Here is a 16,545-nt window from a genome sequence, read left to right as displayed (position 1 = left end):
ACGGTTTATATCACAACGGATTATATCACAACGGTTTATATCACAACGGTTTATATCACAACGGATTATATCACAACGGTTTATATCACAACGGTTTAGGTCTCAACGGTTTATATCACAATGGTTTATATCACAACGGTTTATATCACAACGGTTTATATCACAACGGTTTATATCACAACACTCAGTTTATATCACAACGGATTATATCACAACGGATTATATCACAACGGAACGGTTTATATCACAACGGATTATATCACAACGGTTTATATCACAACGGTTTATATCACAACGGTTTATATCACAACGGTTTATATCACAACACTCGGTTTATATCACAACGGATTATATCACAACGGTTTATATCACAACGGTTTATATCACAACGGTTTATGTCACAACACTCAGTTTATATCACAACGGTTTATATCACAACGGATTATATCACAACGGTTTATATCACAACGGTTTATATCACAACGGTTTATATCACAACACTCAGTTTATATCACAACGGATTATATCACAACGGTTTATATCACAACGGTTTATATCACAAAGGTGTATATCACAACGGATTATATCACAACACTCAGTTTATATCACAACGGTTTATATCACAACGGAACGGTTTATATCACAACGGTTTATATCACAACGGTTTATATCACAACGGATTATATCTCAACGGTTTATATCACAACGGTTTATGTCACAACACTCAGTTTATATCACAACGGTTTATATCACAACGGATTATATCACAACGGTTTATATCACAACGGTTTATATCACAACGGATTATATCACAACGGTTTATATCACAACGGTTTATATCACAACGGTTTATATCACAACGGATTATATCACAACGGTTTATATCACAACGGATTATATCACAACGGATTATATCACAACGGTTTATGTCACAACACTCAGTTTATATCACAACGGTTTATATCACAACGGATTATATCACAACGGTTTATATCACAACAGTTTATATCACAACGGATTATATCACAACGGTTTATATCACAACGGTTTATATCACAACGGATTATGTCACAACGGATTATATCACAACGGTTTATATCACAACGGTTTATATCACAACGGATTATGTCACAACGGATTATATCACAACGGTTTATATCACAACGGTTTATATCACAACACTCAGTTTATGTGAACCATCCTGGCTGAGAAGTGTCATGTTAAAACAGCAGTTTGGCTCTGTAGTAAAACCTCATATGATTCTCATATCCCACAGAACTGGACTGGAACACAGAGACACTGTATCATTATATTAGCATTGTAGTGTCTCTAAACTAGGCTCCAGCCTCTGCATTACAGCCTGAGTGGAACAGCCTGAATGCCGTCCAGCAGTATGGAGGGATGAACTCATTAAAACACTGTCTGTATTGTGGGTCAGGTTAATCAAAGCATTGGGTGACTGAAGAGCAGTATAGAAAACAGTGAAGCTGGTTCAGAACCCCAGTGTCTGTGTCAGCTGAGATTGCACCAATCAGATGTTAAAAACATTTCCTACCTTAATGTGGCAGCCTAGTCAAGCTGACCGGTTCTGCTCACACTTCCTCTGCTGTCACTTCCTGCTACTGCTAGTATGTTCTGCTCACACTTCCTCTGCTGTCACTTCCTGCTACTGCTAGTATGTTCTGCTCACACTTCCTCTGCTGTCACTTCCTGCTACTGCTAGTATGTTCTGCTCACACTTCCTCTGCTGTCCCTTCCTGCTACTGCTAGTATGTTCTGCTCACACTTCCTCTGCTGTCACTTCCTGCTACTGCTAGTATGTTTTTTCTTGCTCCCCGCCTCCAGCTGTTGGACCTCTCTCTCTGTTAAAGAACATGTCTCTCCTCTGTCCCTCTAGGTGATGACGGGGACCAGAAGCGTGTGTCGGTGCTGTCTTACCCCCAGTATTGTCGCTACCGTTCCCTATTGGCCCGGCTGAAAGAAAGACCCGCCTCCCTCCTCACCTCACAGGTGGTTCTGGCCCTGGGGGGCGTGACCTCACTCACAGACCACACCCACATCCTGTACTGCAGGGACACCTTTGAACACCCCACCCTCATCGACAACGACAATGTCTGTGATGAGTTCGGTGAGTGCCTGAAATATTACTACTGTACTGAAATACCCCTGTTCTGAAATACCCCTGTTCTGAAATACCCCTGTACTGAACCCTGTTGCACTGATATGCTCTGTCCTGTCGAGTGGTGACACTGTTCTCCACACTGACCCTGCTTGTCACTTCCTGCTTTGAGTAGGCAAATCACCAATGTTAACATGGGCTGATGTTTCCATGGCACTGAGCCCAATGCCACTGAATGTTACGGATGGTCCACATGATGGGGATGATAGTACACTAAATAGGGAATAGGGTGCCATTTGGGACGCAACTCCCCTTAAGGGCTGATTAGCACAGCCTGCCTGGTCTCCTTCAGGTCCTCCTGCCTCAACATTCTATAATTCCTTGAGGGCTGATAAACACAGCCTGCCTGCTCTCCTTCAGGTCCTCCTGCCTCCACATTCTATAATGACATCACACAGCTAATGACCTTTAACCTCCAGAACTAAAAAATTCAAACTGCCGTCAGCATAGTTACCAGGAGACTAACGGTTTAACCAGGAGACTAAAGGTTTAACCAGGAGACTAAAGGTTTAACCAGGAGACTAAAGGTTTAACCAGGAGAATAAAGGGTTAACCAGGAGACTAACGGTTTAACCAGGAGACTAAAGGGTTAACCAGGAGACTAACGGTTTAACCAGGAGACTAAAGGTTTAACCAGAAGACTAAAGGGTTAACCAGGAGACTAAAGGGTTAACCAGAAGACTAAAGGGTTAACCAGGAGACTAACGGTTTAACCAGGAGACTAAAGGGTTAACCAGGAGACTAACGGTTTAACCAGGAGACTAAAGGGTTAACCAGGAGACTAACGGTTTAACCAGGAGACTAACGGGTTAACCAGGAGACTAACGGTTTAACCAGGAGACTAAAGGGTTAACCAGGAGACTAACGGTTTAACCAGGAGACTAAAGGTTTAACCAGAACATCCTCTGGTTAGGTACAGGAGACTAACGGTTTAACCAGAACATCCTCTGGTTAGGTACAGGAGACTAACGGTTTAACCAGAACATCCTCTGGTTAGGTACAGGAGACTAAAGGTTTAACCAGAACATCCTCTGGTTAGGTACAGGAGACTAACAGTTTAACCAGGACATCCTCTGGTTAGGTACAGGAGACTAACGGTTGAATGCTACTGCAGCAGCTGCTGCTGCCTATAGCTGGTCCTCAGACTGGGATCCCAATCAGACAAGATGAATAAGAAACAACTGTACAGCACACACAATGGAAATGGATGTCAGAGTGTGTACATGAAGACAGGAACATTTCTGGACCGGGTCCATATTCTGTTTGGAACATCTTCAGTAGGACTTTGTTGTCATGATAAAGGGAGATGTCAGCAGGGCTTGACAGGCATCTGCATGTTAACTGTCCCGATTGTCCCGATGGACTCCCTCCTGAGGGGTTTAACTTCATAGTCCGCCCCACCCCGTATGCGGGTTCGTGACTACAGCCTCAAGCTCATTACCATAACGCAACGTTAGCGATTTCTAAAAATCGCAAATGAAATGAAATAAATATGCCTGCTCTCAAGCTTATCCTTTTCTTAACAACACTGTCATCTCAGATTTTCAAAATATGCTTTTGAACCAGAGAAAATCAATCATTTGTGTAAGAGTGTTGATAGCTAGCTTAGCATTTAGCGTAGCATTTAGCACGCAACATATTCACAAAAACCAGCAAAGGAATCAAATAAAATAATTTACCTTTGAAGAACTTCAGATGTTTCAATGAGGAGACTCAGTTACATAGCAGATGTCCAGTTTTTCCTGAAAGATTCTTTGTGTAGGACAAATCGCTCCGTTTTGTTACTATGCATTTGGCTACCGAAACTAACCGAAAATTCAGTCACCTACACGTCGAACTTTTTTCCGAATTAACTCCATAATATCGACTGAAACATGGCAAACGTTGTTTGAATCAATCCTCAAGGTGTTTTGTCATATATCTCTTCATTGAAATGCCGTTCGTGGAAGCATGCTTTCTTCTCAGAATCGCATGGAAAAATACCAGTAGCTGAGTTTTGCGCACCAATTTCCACGCAGGACACCGTGCGGACACTTGGCAATTGTAGTCTCTTATGGTCAATCTTCCAATGATATGCCTGCAAATACGTCACAATGCTGCAGACACCTTGGGGAAACGACAGAAAGTGCAGGCTCATTCCTGGCGCATTCACAGCCATATAAGGAGATCATGGAAAACGTAGCTTCGGAAATCCTGTTCATTTCCTGGTTGCTGAAACATCTTGGTTTTGCCTGAAGGTTTTGTTCTAGGGCACTCACAGTGAAAATCTTTGCAGTTCTGGAAACGTCAGAGTGTTTTCTTTCCAAAGCTATCAATTCCATGCATAGTCGAGCATCTTTTCGTGACAAAATATTGCGCTTAAAACGGGCACGTCTTTTTATCCAAAAATGAAATACTGCCCCTAGAGTCTTAAGAGGTTTTAAACAGTGTTTGGCTAGGGGGAACAACTGTGTAAGGACTGATCTCAGCAGCGTGAAGTCATTGTTCATGTTACAGAACTTCACCACACGCTGGGGTTCCAAAGAACACATTTCATTCTGGAACACATCAGAGACACCCTGAGGGAATCTCCTTTACAGTCTATTGGCTTGGGGGTAGAAGCTGTTCATCAGTCTGATGGCTTGGGGGTAGAAGCTGTTCATCAGTCTATTGGCTTGGGGGTAGAAGCTGTTCAGCAGTCTGATGGCTTGGAGGTAGAACCTGTTCATCACTCATATGGCTTGGGGGTAGAAGCTGTTCATCAGTCTAATGGCTTGGAGGTAGAAGCTGTTCATCAGTCTAATGGCTTGGGGTAGAAGCTGTTAAGAAGCCTTTTGGACCTAGACTTGGCGCTCAGGTACAACTTGCCATATGATAGCAGAGAGAACAGTCTGTGACTTGGGTGACCGGAGTGTTTGACAATTTTTTTGGGCCTTCCTCTCTGACACCGTCTAGTATATAGGTCCTGGATGGCAAAAAGCTTGGCCGCGGTGATGTACTGGGCTGTACGCACTACCCTCTGTAGCACCTTTTGGTCAGATGCCGAACGAATTGCCTTTCCATGCAGTGATGCAACCAGTCAGGATGCTCTCGATGGTTCAGCTGTAGAACGTTTTGAGGATCAGAGGACCCAAATCTTTGTTGTGCCCTCTTCATGACTTTCTTTGTGTGTTTGGACCATGATAGTTTGTTGGTGAACTTGAAACTCTCGGCCCTGTCAATGTGAATGGGGGTGTTTGGCCGTCGATGAGAATGGGGGGTGTTTGGCCGTCGATGTGAATGGGGGGGTGTTTGGCCGTCGATGTGAATGGGGGGTGTTTGGCCGTCGATGAGAATGGAGGGGGTGTTTGGCCGTCGATGTGAATGGGGGGTGTTTGGCCGTCGATGAGAATGGGGGTGTTTGGCCGTCGATGAGAATGGGGGGGGGGTGTTTGGCCGTCGATGTGAATGGGGGGGGGTGTTTGGCCCTCCTTTTCCTGTAGTCCATGATCATCTCCTTTGTCTTGCTCATGTTGTGTGAGAGGTTGTTGTCCTGGCACCACATCAGGTGTCTGACGTCCTAGTCCCAGGGTCCTTAGCTTAGCTTCTCTGGGATATGTGGGGCGGTAGCGTCCCACCTCGCCAACATCCTGTGAAATTGCAGGGTGCCAAATTCAAAACAACAGAAATCCCAATCCCTGAAGGAGAGGAGGACCAAAATGCAGCGTGGTTAGTGTTCAACATCTTCAACTTGTAGTGACGCCCAGCCTGTGAACGGGACCGTTATCATCTGACACTAATTAGCATAACGCAACGGACATAAATCTTCCTAGAAAATATTCATATTCATGAAAATCACAAGTGAAATATATTGGAACACAGCTTAGCCTTTTGTTAATCACCCTGTCATCTCAGATTTTCAAAATATGCTTTACAGCCAAGGTTAGACAAGCATTTGTGTAAATTTATCATAGCCTAGCATAGCATTATGCCTTGCTAGCAGCAGGCAAACTTGTCACGGAAATCAGAAAAGCAATCAAATGAAATCGTTTACCTTTGATTAACTTCGGATGTTTTCACTCACGAGACTCCCAGGTAGACAGCCAAAGTTAATTTTTTCCCCAAAAGATTATTTTTGTAGGCGAAATAGCTCCGTTTGTTCTTCACGTTTGGCTGAGAAATCACCCGGAACTTGCGGTCACCACAACGGTGAAAAATATTCCAAATTAGCTCCATAATATCGACAGAAACATGGCAAACGTTGTTTATAATCCATCCTCAAGGTGTTTTTCTATTATCTATTCGATAATATATCCGTCGGGACAATTCCTTTTTCTCTAGGACCGATTGTAGTAATGGCTACCTCTGCACTTTACGCGAGAATCTCTCTCGGAGCCACCATGTGACCACTTACGCAATGTGCCCCCATACGGCTATTCTTTAACAGAAATGCGTAAAACTACGTCACAATGTTGTAGACACCTTGGGGAATACGTAGAAAGCATATAAGCTCGTTGATGGTACATTCACAGCCATATAGGGAGTCATTGGAACGCAGCGCTTTCAAAACCTGGGGCACTTCCGGATTGGATTTTTCTCAGGCTTTCGCCTGCAACATCAGTTCTGTTATACTCACAGACAATATCTTTACAGTTTTGGAAACGTTAGAGTGTTTTCTATCCAAAGCCGTCAATTATATGCATATTCTAGCATCTTTTCCTGACAAAATATCCCATTTAAAACGGGAACGTTTTTTTTTCTCCAAAAAAGAAAATACTGCCCCCTAACACCAAGAGGTTAATATAGACGATCAACGAGAACACTGCAAAATACAAAACAATACATGTGAAAACCGAAACAGTCCTATCTGGTGCAATGACACAAAGACAGAAGACAACCACCCACAAACCCCAACACAAAACAAGCTACCTAAATATGGTTCCCAATCAGAGGCAATGACTAACACCTGCCTTTGATTGAGAACCATAACAGGCCATACATAGAAACGGAAAAACTAGACACACAACATAGAATGCCCACCCAGCTCACGTCCTGACCAACACTAAAACAAGAAAAACACAAAAGAACTATGGTCAGAACGTGACAAAATCCAGCCACAGTGTCCGATTTCAAATAGGCTTTACGGCGAAAGCACACCAAACGATTATGTTAGGTCAGCACCTAGTCACAGAAAACCATACAGCCATTTTCCAGCCAAGGAGAGAGCTCACAAAAATCAGAAATAGCGATTAAATGAATCACTAACCTTTGATGATCTTCATCAGATGGCACTCACAGGGCTTCATGTTACACAGTAAATGTGTATTTTGTTTGATAAAGTTAATCTTTATGTCCAAAAACAGAAACTGATGTGTTATGATCCGAAATGCATTGTCTCAAACAAACATCCGGTGAAAGTGCAGAGAGCCACATCAAATACCAGAAATACTCATCATAAACATTGATAAAAGATACAAGTGTTATGCATGGAAATATAGATAAACTTCTCCTTAATGCAACCTTAATGCATCCGCTGCTTTTTAGTTAGCTTTGTGACAGTATCAAAAATACATTTTGGATTGTTCTTATTCTCCTGAAATAAGTTGGATGAATAGGATGATGGAGCAGCAGTAAGGGCTCTTCGATACGGCACGGTACTGTCTTTCCAAGCTAGTCAGAAGACTTCCAGTTTGGTGGAGCAGCAGTGAGGGCTCTTCGATACTGCACGGTACTGTCTTTCCAAGCTAGTCGGAAGACTTCCAGTTTGGTGGAGCAGCAGTGAGGGCTCTTCGATACTGCACGGTACTGTCTTTCCAAGCTAGTCAGAAGACTTCCAGTTTGGTGGAGCAGCAATGAGCGGTACTGTCTTTCCAAGCTAGTCGGAAGACTTCCAGTTTGGTGGAGCAGCAGTGAGGGCTCTTCGATACTGGATGGTACTGTCTTTCCAAGATAGTCAGAAGACTTCCAGTTTGGTGGAGCAGCAATGAGGGCTCTTCGATACGGTACTGTCTTTCCAAGCTAGTCGGAAGACTTCCAGTTTGGTGGAGCAGCAATGAGGGCTCTTCGATACTACACGGTACTGTCTTTCCAAGCTAGTCGGAAGACTTCCAGTTTGGTGGAGCAGCAGTGAGGGCTCTTCGATACTGGATGGTACTGTCTTTCCAAGCTAGTCGGAACACTTCCAGTTTGGTGGAGCAAGCAGTGAGGGCTCTTCGGTACGGCACGGTACTGTCTTTCCAAGCTAGTCGGAAGACTTCCAGTTTGCTGTAAATGGTGGTCCGATCGATTCCTCCACGATTATGAGGAAAAACATTAATAAGATCCACAATATTTATTCCACAGGACAAAACTAGGTCCAGAGTATGACCGTGGCAGTGAGTAGGTCTGGAGAGATGTTGGCTCCAAAAGCCTTTTGGAGTGAGTCTGTGGACTTTTCCATGTCAATATTATAGTCACCAAAAATGTGAATATTATCTGCTCAACGCAGTCTTGAAATGTGTGGACAGAGTCCAGGAGCCAAGATGATTTGGTTGGACTCCGTCATTCCTGTAGAGCAACTTCTGTTCCCAGGAGGTGTGAAAGTTCTCTACAAAAATTATGAATCTTAGGGTAGGGGGGAGACAGAATGGTTATTTATATATATATATATAAGAGAGAGAGAGAGCGAGCGAGAGCGAGAGCGAGAGCGAGAGAGAGAGCGAGAGAGAGAGAGAGAGATCTGCTGTATTGTGGTGCAGCTGGGAGGGTTGACATGATATCAGGTCCATCCAGGTCAAAGAGTGTGTTTCTGTCTCCTCAGTGTGTTTCTGTCCCCCTGCCTCCTCAGTGTGTTTCTGCCTCCTCAGTGTGTTTCTGTCTCCTCAGTGTGTTTCTGTCTCAGTGTGTTTCTGTCCCCCTGCCTCCTCAGTGTGTTTCTGTCTCCTCAGTGTGTTTCTGTCTCCTCAGTGTGTTTCTGTCCCCCTGTCTCAGTGTGTTTCTGTCTCCCCAGAGTGTTTCTGTCTCCTCAGTGTGTTTCTGTCCCCCTGTCTCCTCAGTGTTTCTCTGTGTCTCTGACTCCTCTGTGTCTCTGACTCCTCTGTGTCTCTGACTCCTCTGTGCCTCTTTGTCTCTGCATTTCTGACTCCTCTGTGTCTCTGATTCTATATTGTCTCTGACTCCTCTGTGTCTCTGACTCCACAGTGTCTCTTTGTCTCTGACTCTATATAGTCTCTGACTCCATATTGTCTCTGACTCCTCTGTGTCTCTCACTCTATATGGTCTCTGACTCCACAGTGTCTCTGACTCCACAGTGTCTCTGTGTCTCTCACTCCATTGTGACTCCACTCTGTTGACAACAGTGTTTCTCTCTCTCTCCTCTAGCTCCCAACCTGAAGGGCCGGCCTCGGAAAAAGAAGCTGTCCGTCTCGCAACGCTGCGACTCCCAGAATACACCAGCAGGCAAGGAGACGTGCAACACAGAGGGCAAGGCCCCTGCCAAGGTACAACATCTGATAGCAATAGCATTAGCACTGGTCTCTCCTCTGGGCCCCCAGGTACAGCATCTGATAGCAATAGCATTAGCACTGGTCTCTCCTCTGGGCCCCCAGGTACAGCATCTGATAGCAATAGCATTAGCACTGGTCTCTCCTCTGGGCCCCCAGGTAGCATCTGATAGCAATACATTAGGTCTCTCCTCTGGGCCCCCAGGTACAGCATCTGGATAGCAATAGCATTAGCACTGGTCTCTCCTCTGGGCCCCCAGGTACAGCATCTGATAGCAATAGCATTAGCACTGGTCTCTCCTCTGGGCCCACAGGTACAGCATCTGATAGCAATAGCATTAGCACTGATCTCTCCTCTGGGCCCACAGGTACAGCATCTGATAGCAATAGCATTAGCACTGGTCTCTCCTCTGGGCCCCCAGGTACAGCATCTGATAGCAATAGCATTAGCACTGGTCTCTCCTCTGGGCCCCCAGGTACAGCATCTGATAGCAATAGCATTAGCACTGGTCTCTCCTCTGGGCCCACAGGTACAGCATCTGATAGCAATAGCATTAGCACTGGTCTCTCCTCTGGGCCCCCAGGTACAGCATCTGATAGCAATAGCATTAGCACTGGTCTCTCCTCTGGGCCCCCAGGTACAGCATCTGATAGCAATAGCATTAGCACTGGTCTCTCCTCTGGGCCCACAGGTACGGCATCTGGTCTCTCCTCTGGGCCCACAGGTACGGCATCTGATAGCAATAGCATTAGCACTGATCTCTCCTCTGGGCCCACAGGTATTGCATTCATTACTATTTAGTAATTGATTAGGATCCCCAAGACTACTAACGCAGCAGCTACTCTTCCTGGGGTCCACACAAAACATAGAACATGACATAATACAGACCATTGGTAGACACTAACTCTGGGACTGAACTACATAGAACATGACATAATACAGACCATTGGTAGACACTAACTCTGGGACTGAACTACATAGAACATGACATAATACAGACCATTGGTATATACTGACTCTGGGACTGAACTACATAGGTTTAAAATGATATGTTCACACCGACACACACCTTGACATTCAGCCCTCTCACAGATACAGTTCCACATTCAGCCGGCTCACAGATACAGTTCCACATTCAGCCGGCTCACAGATACAGTTCCACATTCAGCCGGCTCACAGATACAGTTCCACATTCAGCCGGCTCACAGATACAGTTCCACATTCAGCCGGCTCACAGATACAGTTCCACATTCAGCCGGCTCACAGATACAGTTCCACATTCAGCCGGCTCACAGATACAGTTCCACATTCAGCCGGCTCACAGATACAGTTCCACATTCAGCCGGCTCACAGATACAGTTCCACATTCAGCCGGCTCACAGATACAGTTCCACATTCAGCCGGCTCACAGATACAGTTCCACATTCATAAAATGAACTAAACTATCAGCCGGCTGGCCTTCACTTCACCTCCTTCACCCCTGCTCATAAACAGTGTACCGGAGGAGCTTCACATATTGTCCTTCACTCCCATTCAGCTCCCAAGCAAAAAGGCAATTGCTCATAGCGTGGAACTGAGAAAAATGGCTTTTATTTACCTTGGTTTCACAGTAGCTCTATGCAGTTACTGCTAACATGACCTCCATTTTCTCCTGAACACAAGACAAAAGAGGCAGGATACTTGTCCACATGATTAAGCATGTATTTAATGTAGCAAAAAAGATATGAACTCATTTTCGACCAAATGAGCAGTTACTGCCTTTTTGCTTGGTAGGGTAGAATACTGATACCGATAATGATAGTAATATCGTAAACCATAGCAATACGAACAGCGATAGCAACAGCGATAGCATTAGCGCTAGTGATAGCTTTATCAATAGCGATAGTATAAGCAATAGCATTAGCGTTAGCGATAGATTTAGCCTCTATTGGGGCTCCAGGTATAGTATTAGTTCGCGATAGCATTATCCTTTTCAGTGGGCCTCTCTCTCCCTCCTCTCTACTCCACAGAGGCTGGTCTCCAGACTATCTCTCTCCTCTTGGCCCAGACCCAAAGTTGCCGTAGATACTTGTACTGTTTGCTCTCAGATATTTTGGTTTCTCAAATGACTGCCTCGCCTGGTTTACCAACTACTTCTCAGATAGAGTTCAGTATGTCAAATCGGAGGACCTGTTGTCCGGTGCCACAGGGTTCAATTCTCGGGCCGACTCTTTTCTCTGTATACATCAATGATGTCGCTCTTGCTGCTGGTGATTCTCTGATCCACCTCTACGCAGACGACACCATTCTGTATACATCTGGCCCTTCTTTGGACACCTTGATAAAAACCTGTTGTGACTAGGGGGCAGTATTTTCATTTTTGGGAAAAAAACGTTCCCGTAGTAAACGGGATATTTTGTCAGGACAAGATGCTAGAATATGCATATAATTGACAACTTAGGATAGAAAACACTCTAAAGTTTCCAAAACTGTAAAAATATTGTCTGTGAGTATAACAGAACTGATGTTGCAGGCGAAAGCCTGAGAAAAATCCAACCCGGAAGTGCCTCATGTTTTGAAAGCGCTGAGTTCCTATGCATCCCTATTGAGCAGTGAATGGGCTATCAACCAGATTACTCTTTCTCCGTATTCCCGAATGTGTCTACAGCATTGTGATGTAGTGTTACGCATTTATGTTGAAGAATACCCGTAAGCGGCTACATTGCGCAAGTGGTCACCTGATGCTCCTAGAGAGATTCTCGCGTAAAATACAGAGGTAGCCATTACTCCAATCGGTCCTACTGAAAAACTAATTGTCCCTGTTGATATATTATCGAATAGATATTTGAAAAACACCTTGAGGATTGATTATAAACAACGTTTGCCATGTTTCTGTAGATATTATGGAGCTAATGTGGAAAAAAGTTTGGCGTTTCGCTATTTCGCCAACAAAAATAATATTTTGGGAAAAAAAAGGAACATTTGCTATCTAACTGGGAGTCTCGTGAGTGAAAACATCCGGAGCTCATCAAAGGTAAACGATTTAATTTGATTGCTTTTCTGATTTCCGTGACCAAGTTACCTGCTGCTAGCTGGACAAAATGCTATGCTAGGCTATCGATAAACTTACACAAATGATTGTCTAGCTTTGGCTGTAAAGCATATTTTGAAAATCTGAGATGACAGGGTGATAAACAAAAGGCTAAGCTGTGTCTCAATATATTTAATTTGTGATTTTCATGAATAGGAATATTTTCTAGGAATATTTATGTCCGTTGCGTTATGCTAATTAGTGTCAGGCGATGATTGCGCTCCCTCATGCGGGATGGGGAGTCATTAGAGGTTAACTAAATTTGCAGGTTTAAATTGTTTTGTTGCTATAACAGCCTCCACTCTTTCCGCTAGATGCTGGAACATTGCTGAGGGGACTGTCTTCCATTCAGAGCATTAGTGAAGTCGGGCACTGATGTCCGTTGCTCTAATGTCCATCTCTGCCCCCATCTCTGCCCTCATGTCCATTTCTGCCCTCATGTCCATCTCTGCCCTCATGTCCATCTCTGCCCTCATGTCCATCTCTGCCCTCATGTCCATCTCTGCCCTCATGTCCATCTCTGCCCTCATGTCCATCTCTGCCCTCATGTCCATCTCTGCCCTCATGTCCATCTCTGCCCTCATGTCCATCTCTGCCCTCATGTCCATCTCTGCCCTCATGTCCATCTCTGCCCTCATGTTCATCTCTGCCCTCATGTCCATCTCTGCCCTCATGTCCATCTCTGCCCTCATGTCCATCTCTGCCCTCATGTCCTTCTCTGTTCTCATGTCCTTCTCTATCCTCTGTGTCTTCAGGTGAAGCCTGAGTTCAAGGCAGTGCTGTCCAGGTGGCCTAAAGGAATCAGTAGAGGCAGCAGCTGCTGTAAGAGGGTCTCCCCTAAAGGAGGAGGTGAGGAGTGTCCTCCTGATGGACAGGCCTTCCTAGTAGCTCTGTATAAATACATGAAGGAGAGGAGGACGCCCATAGAGCGGATCCCCTACCTGGGCTTCAAACAGAGTACGTAGAAGCCTCCTTCTTTTACTGCCTCTATCTTTCTGGAGCCAACACCTCTGTTTTCTCACTAGATGCTGTCAGTCTGTCTGTCAGGCCACCAGGGTCAGGTGCTGCTGTGTCAACATGGTATCAGCCCTGCATTGAGTCCAGGAACAACGATGCTAACATGTGGCAGCACAGCAGAACAGAGCAGAACACAGCAGAACAGAACACAGCAGAGCAGAACACAGCAGAGCAGAACACAGCAGAACACAGCAGAGCAGAACAGAGCAGAACACAGCAGAGCAGAACAGGGCAGAACACAGCAGAGCAGAACACAGCAGAGCAGAACAGAGCAGAGCAGAACAGAGCAGAACACAGAACACAGCAGAACACAGCAGATCAGAGCAGAACACAGCAGAGCAGATCAGAGCAGAACACAGCAGAACACAGCAGAACAGAGCAGAACACAGCAGAACACAGCAGAACACAGCAGAGCAGAACACAGCAGAGCAGAACACAGCAGAGCAGAACAGAGCAGAACAGAGCAGAACACAGCTGAGAAGAACAGAGCAGAACAGAGCTGAGCAGAACACAGCTGAGCAGAACACAGCTGAGCAGAACACAGCTGAGCAGAACACAGCTGAGCAGAACAGAGCAGAGCAGAACAGAGCAGAGCAGAACACAGCTGAGCAGAACACAGCTGCGCAGAACACAGCTGAGCAGAACACAGCTGAGCAGAACACAGCTGAGCAGAACACAGCTGAGCAGAACACAGCTGAGCAGAACAGAGCAGAACACAGCTGAGCAGAACAGAGCAGAACACAGCTGAGCAGAACAGAGCAGAACACAGCTGAGCAGAACATAGCAGAACACAGCTGAGCAGAACAACAGAACAGAACAGAGCTGAACAGAACAGAGCTGAACAGAACAGGAGGATATGGGGGTAGAATAAGAGAGAGGAGGAGATTGGAGAGAGAGAGGAGGATAGGAGGACATGGGGGTAGAATAGGGGAGAGGAAGAAAGGAGGATGGAGAGAAAGCGGAGGAGAGGAGGATATGGGGATACAATAGGGGAGAAGAGGATATGATTGAAGGATATGGGGGTAGAATAGAGGAGAGGAGGAGGAGGAGGATATGGGGTAGAATAGAGGAGAGGAGGAGAGGAGGGTGGAGAGGAGGATATGGGGTAGAATAGAGGAGAGGAGGAGAGGAGGATGGAGAGAAGGATATGGGGTAGAATAGAGGAGAGGAGGAGGAGGAGGATATGGGGTAGAATAGGGGAGAGGAGGAGAGGAGGGTGGAGAGAAGGATATGGGGTAGAATAGGGGAGAGGAGGAGAGGAGGGTGGAGAGAAGGATATGGGGTAGAATAGGGGGAGAGGAGGAGAGGAGGGTGGAGAGAAGGATATGGGGTAGAATAGGAGGGTGGAGAGAAGGATATGGGGTAGAATAGGGAGAGGAGGAGAGCAAGGGTGGAGAGAAGGATATGGGGTGGAATAGGGGAGAGGAGGAGAGGAGGGTGGAGAGAAGGATATGGGGTAGAATAGGGGAGAGGAGGAGAGGAGGATGGAGAGAAAGAGGAGAGAATGATATGGGGTAGAATAGAGGAGAGGAGGAGGATGGAGAGAAAGAGGAGAGGATGATATGGTGGTAGAATAGGGGGAGAGGAGGAGGAGGAGAATATGGGGTAGAATAGGGAGAGGAGGAGAGGAGGGTGGAGAGAAGGATATGGGGGTAGAATAGGGGAGAGGAGGAGGAGGAGGATATAGGGTAGAATAGGGGAGAGGAGGAGAGGAGGGTGGAGAGAAGGATATGGGGTAGAATAGGGGAGAGGAGGAGAGGAGGATGGAGAGAAAGATATGGGGTAGAATAGGGGAGAGGAGGAGAGGAGGGTGGAGAGAAGGATATGGGGTAGAATAGGGGAGAGGAGGATATGGGGTAGAATAGAAGGAGGGGAGAGGAGGAGGAGAGGAGGGTGGAGAGAAGGATATGGGGTAGAATAGGGAGAGGAGGAGAGGAGGGTGGAGAGAAGGATATGGGGTAGAATAGGGGAGAGGAGGAGAGGAGGATGGAGAGAAAGATATGGGGTAGAATAGGGGAGAGGAGGAGAGGAGGGTGGAGAGAAGGATATGGGGTAGAATAGGGAGAGGAGGATATGGGGTAGAATAGGGGAGAGGAGGAGAGGAGGGTGGAGAGAAGGATATGGGGTAGAATAGGGAGAGGAGGAGAGGAGGGTGGAGAGAAGGATATGGGGTAGAATAGGGAGAGGAGGAGAGGAGGATATGGGGTAGAATAGGGAGAGGAGGAGAGGAGGATATGGGGTAGAATAGGGGAGAGGAGGAGAGGAGGGTGGAGAGAAGGATATGGGGTAGAATAGGGGAGAGGAGGAGAGGAGGATGGAGAGAAAGATATGGGGTAGAATAGGGGAGAGGAGGAGAGGAGGGTGGAGAGAAGGATATGGGGTAGAATAGGGAGAGGAGGAGAGGAGGATGGAGAGAAAGAGGAGAGGAGGATATGGGGGTAGAATGGGGAGAGGAGGAGAGGAGGATATGGGGTAGAATAGGGGAGAGGAAGATATGGGGAGAGGAGGAGAGGAGGATGGAGAGAAAGAGGAGAGGAGGATATGGGGGTAGAATAGAGGAGAGGAGGAGAGGAGGATATGGGGTAGAATAGGGGAGAGGAAAATATGGGGAGAGGAGGATGGAGAGAAAGAGGAGAAGAGGATATGGGGTAGAATAGGGGGAGAGGAGGAGAGGAGGATGGAGAGAAAGAGGAGAGGAGGATATGGGGGTAGAATGGGGAGAGGAGGAGAGGAGGGTGGAGAGAAAGAGGAGAGGAGGATATGGGGGTAGAATGGGGAGAGGAGGATATGGGGTAGAATAGGGGAGAGGAGGAGAGGAGGATGGAGAGAAAGAGGAGAG

The 16,545-nt window shown here is 46.1% G+C and overlaps 1 protein-coding gene across 1 annotated transcript in view; it reads left to right on the top strand.

The window, feature by feature from the left end:
* The window catches only part of LOC135573631 (AT-rich interactive domain-containing protein 5B-like), a 135,635-nt gene that overhangs the window by 80,446 nt on the left and 38,644 nt on the right, over positions 1-16,545 (top strand). Inside the window, 3 exon segments of the mRNA XM_065022913.1 lie at positions 1,898-2,128; positions 9,497-9,615; positions 13,445-13,646. Of these exon segments, the coding sequence (XP_064878985.1) occupies positions 1,898-2,128; positions 9,497-9,615; positions 13,445-13,646 (552 nt within the window).

This window comes from Oncorhynchus nerka, linkage group LG10 (genome assembly GCF_034236695.1).
Source record: "Oncorhynchus nerka isolate Pitt River linkage group LG10, Oner_Uvic_2.0, whole genome shotgun sequence".
Classification (NCBI taxonomy): domain Eukaryota; kingdom Metazoa; phylum Chordata; class Actinopteri; order Salmoniformes; family Salmonidae; genus Oncorhynchus; species Oncorhynchus nerka.
This window is presented reverse-complemented; position numbering and strand designations above follow the sequence as displayed.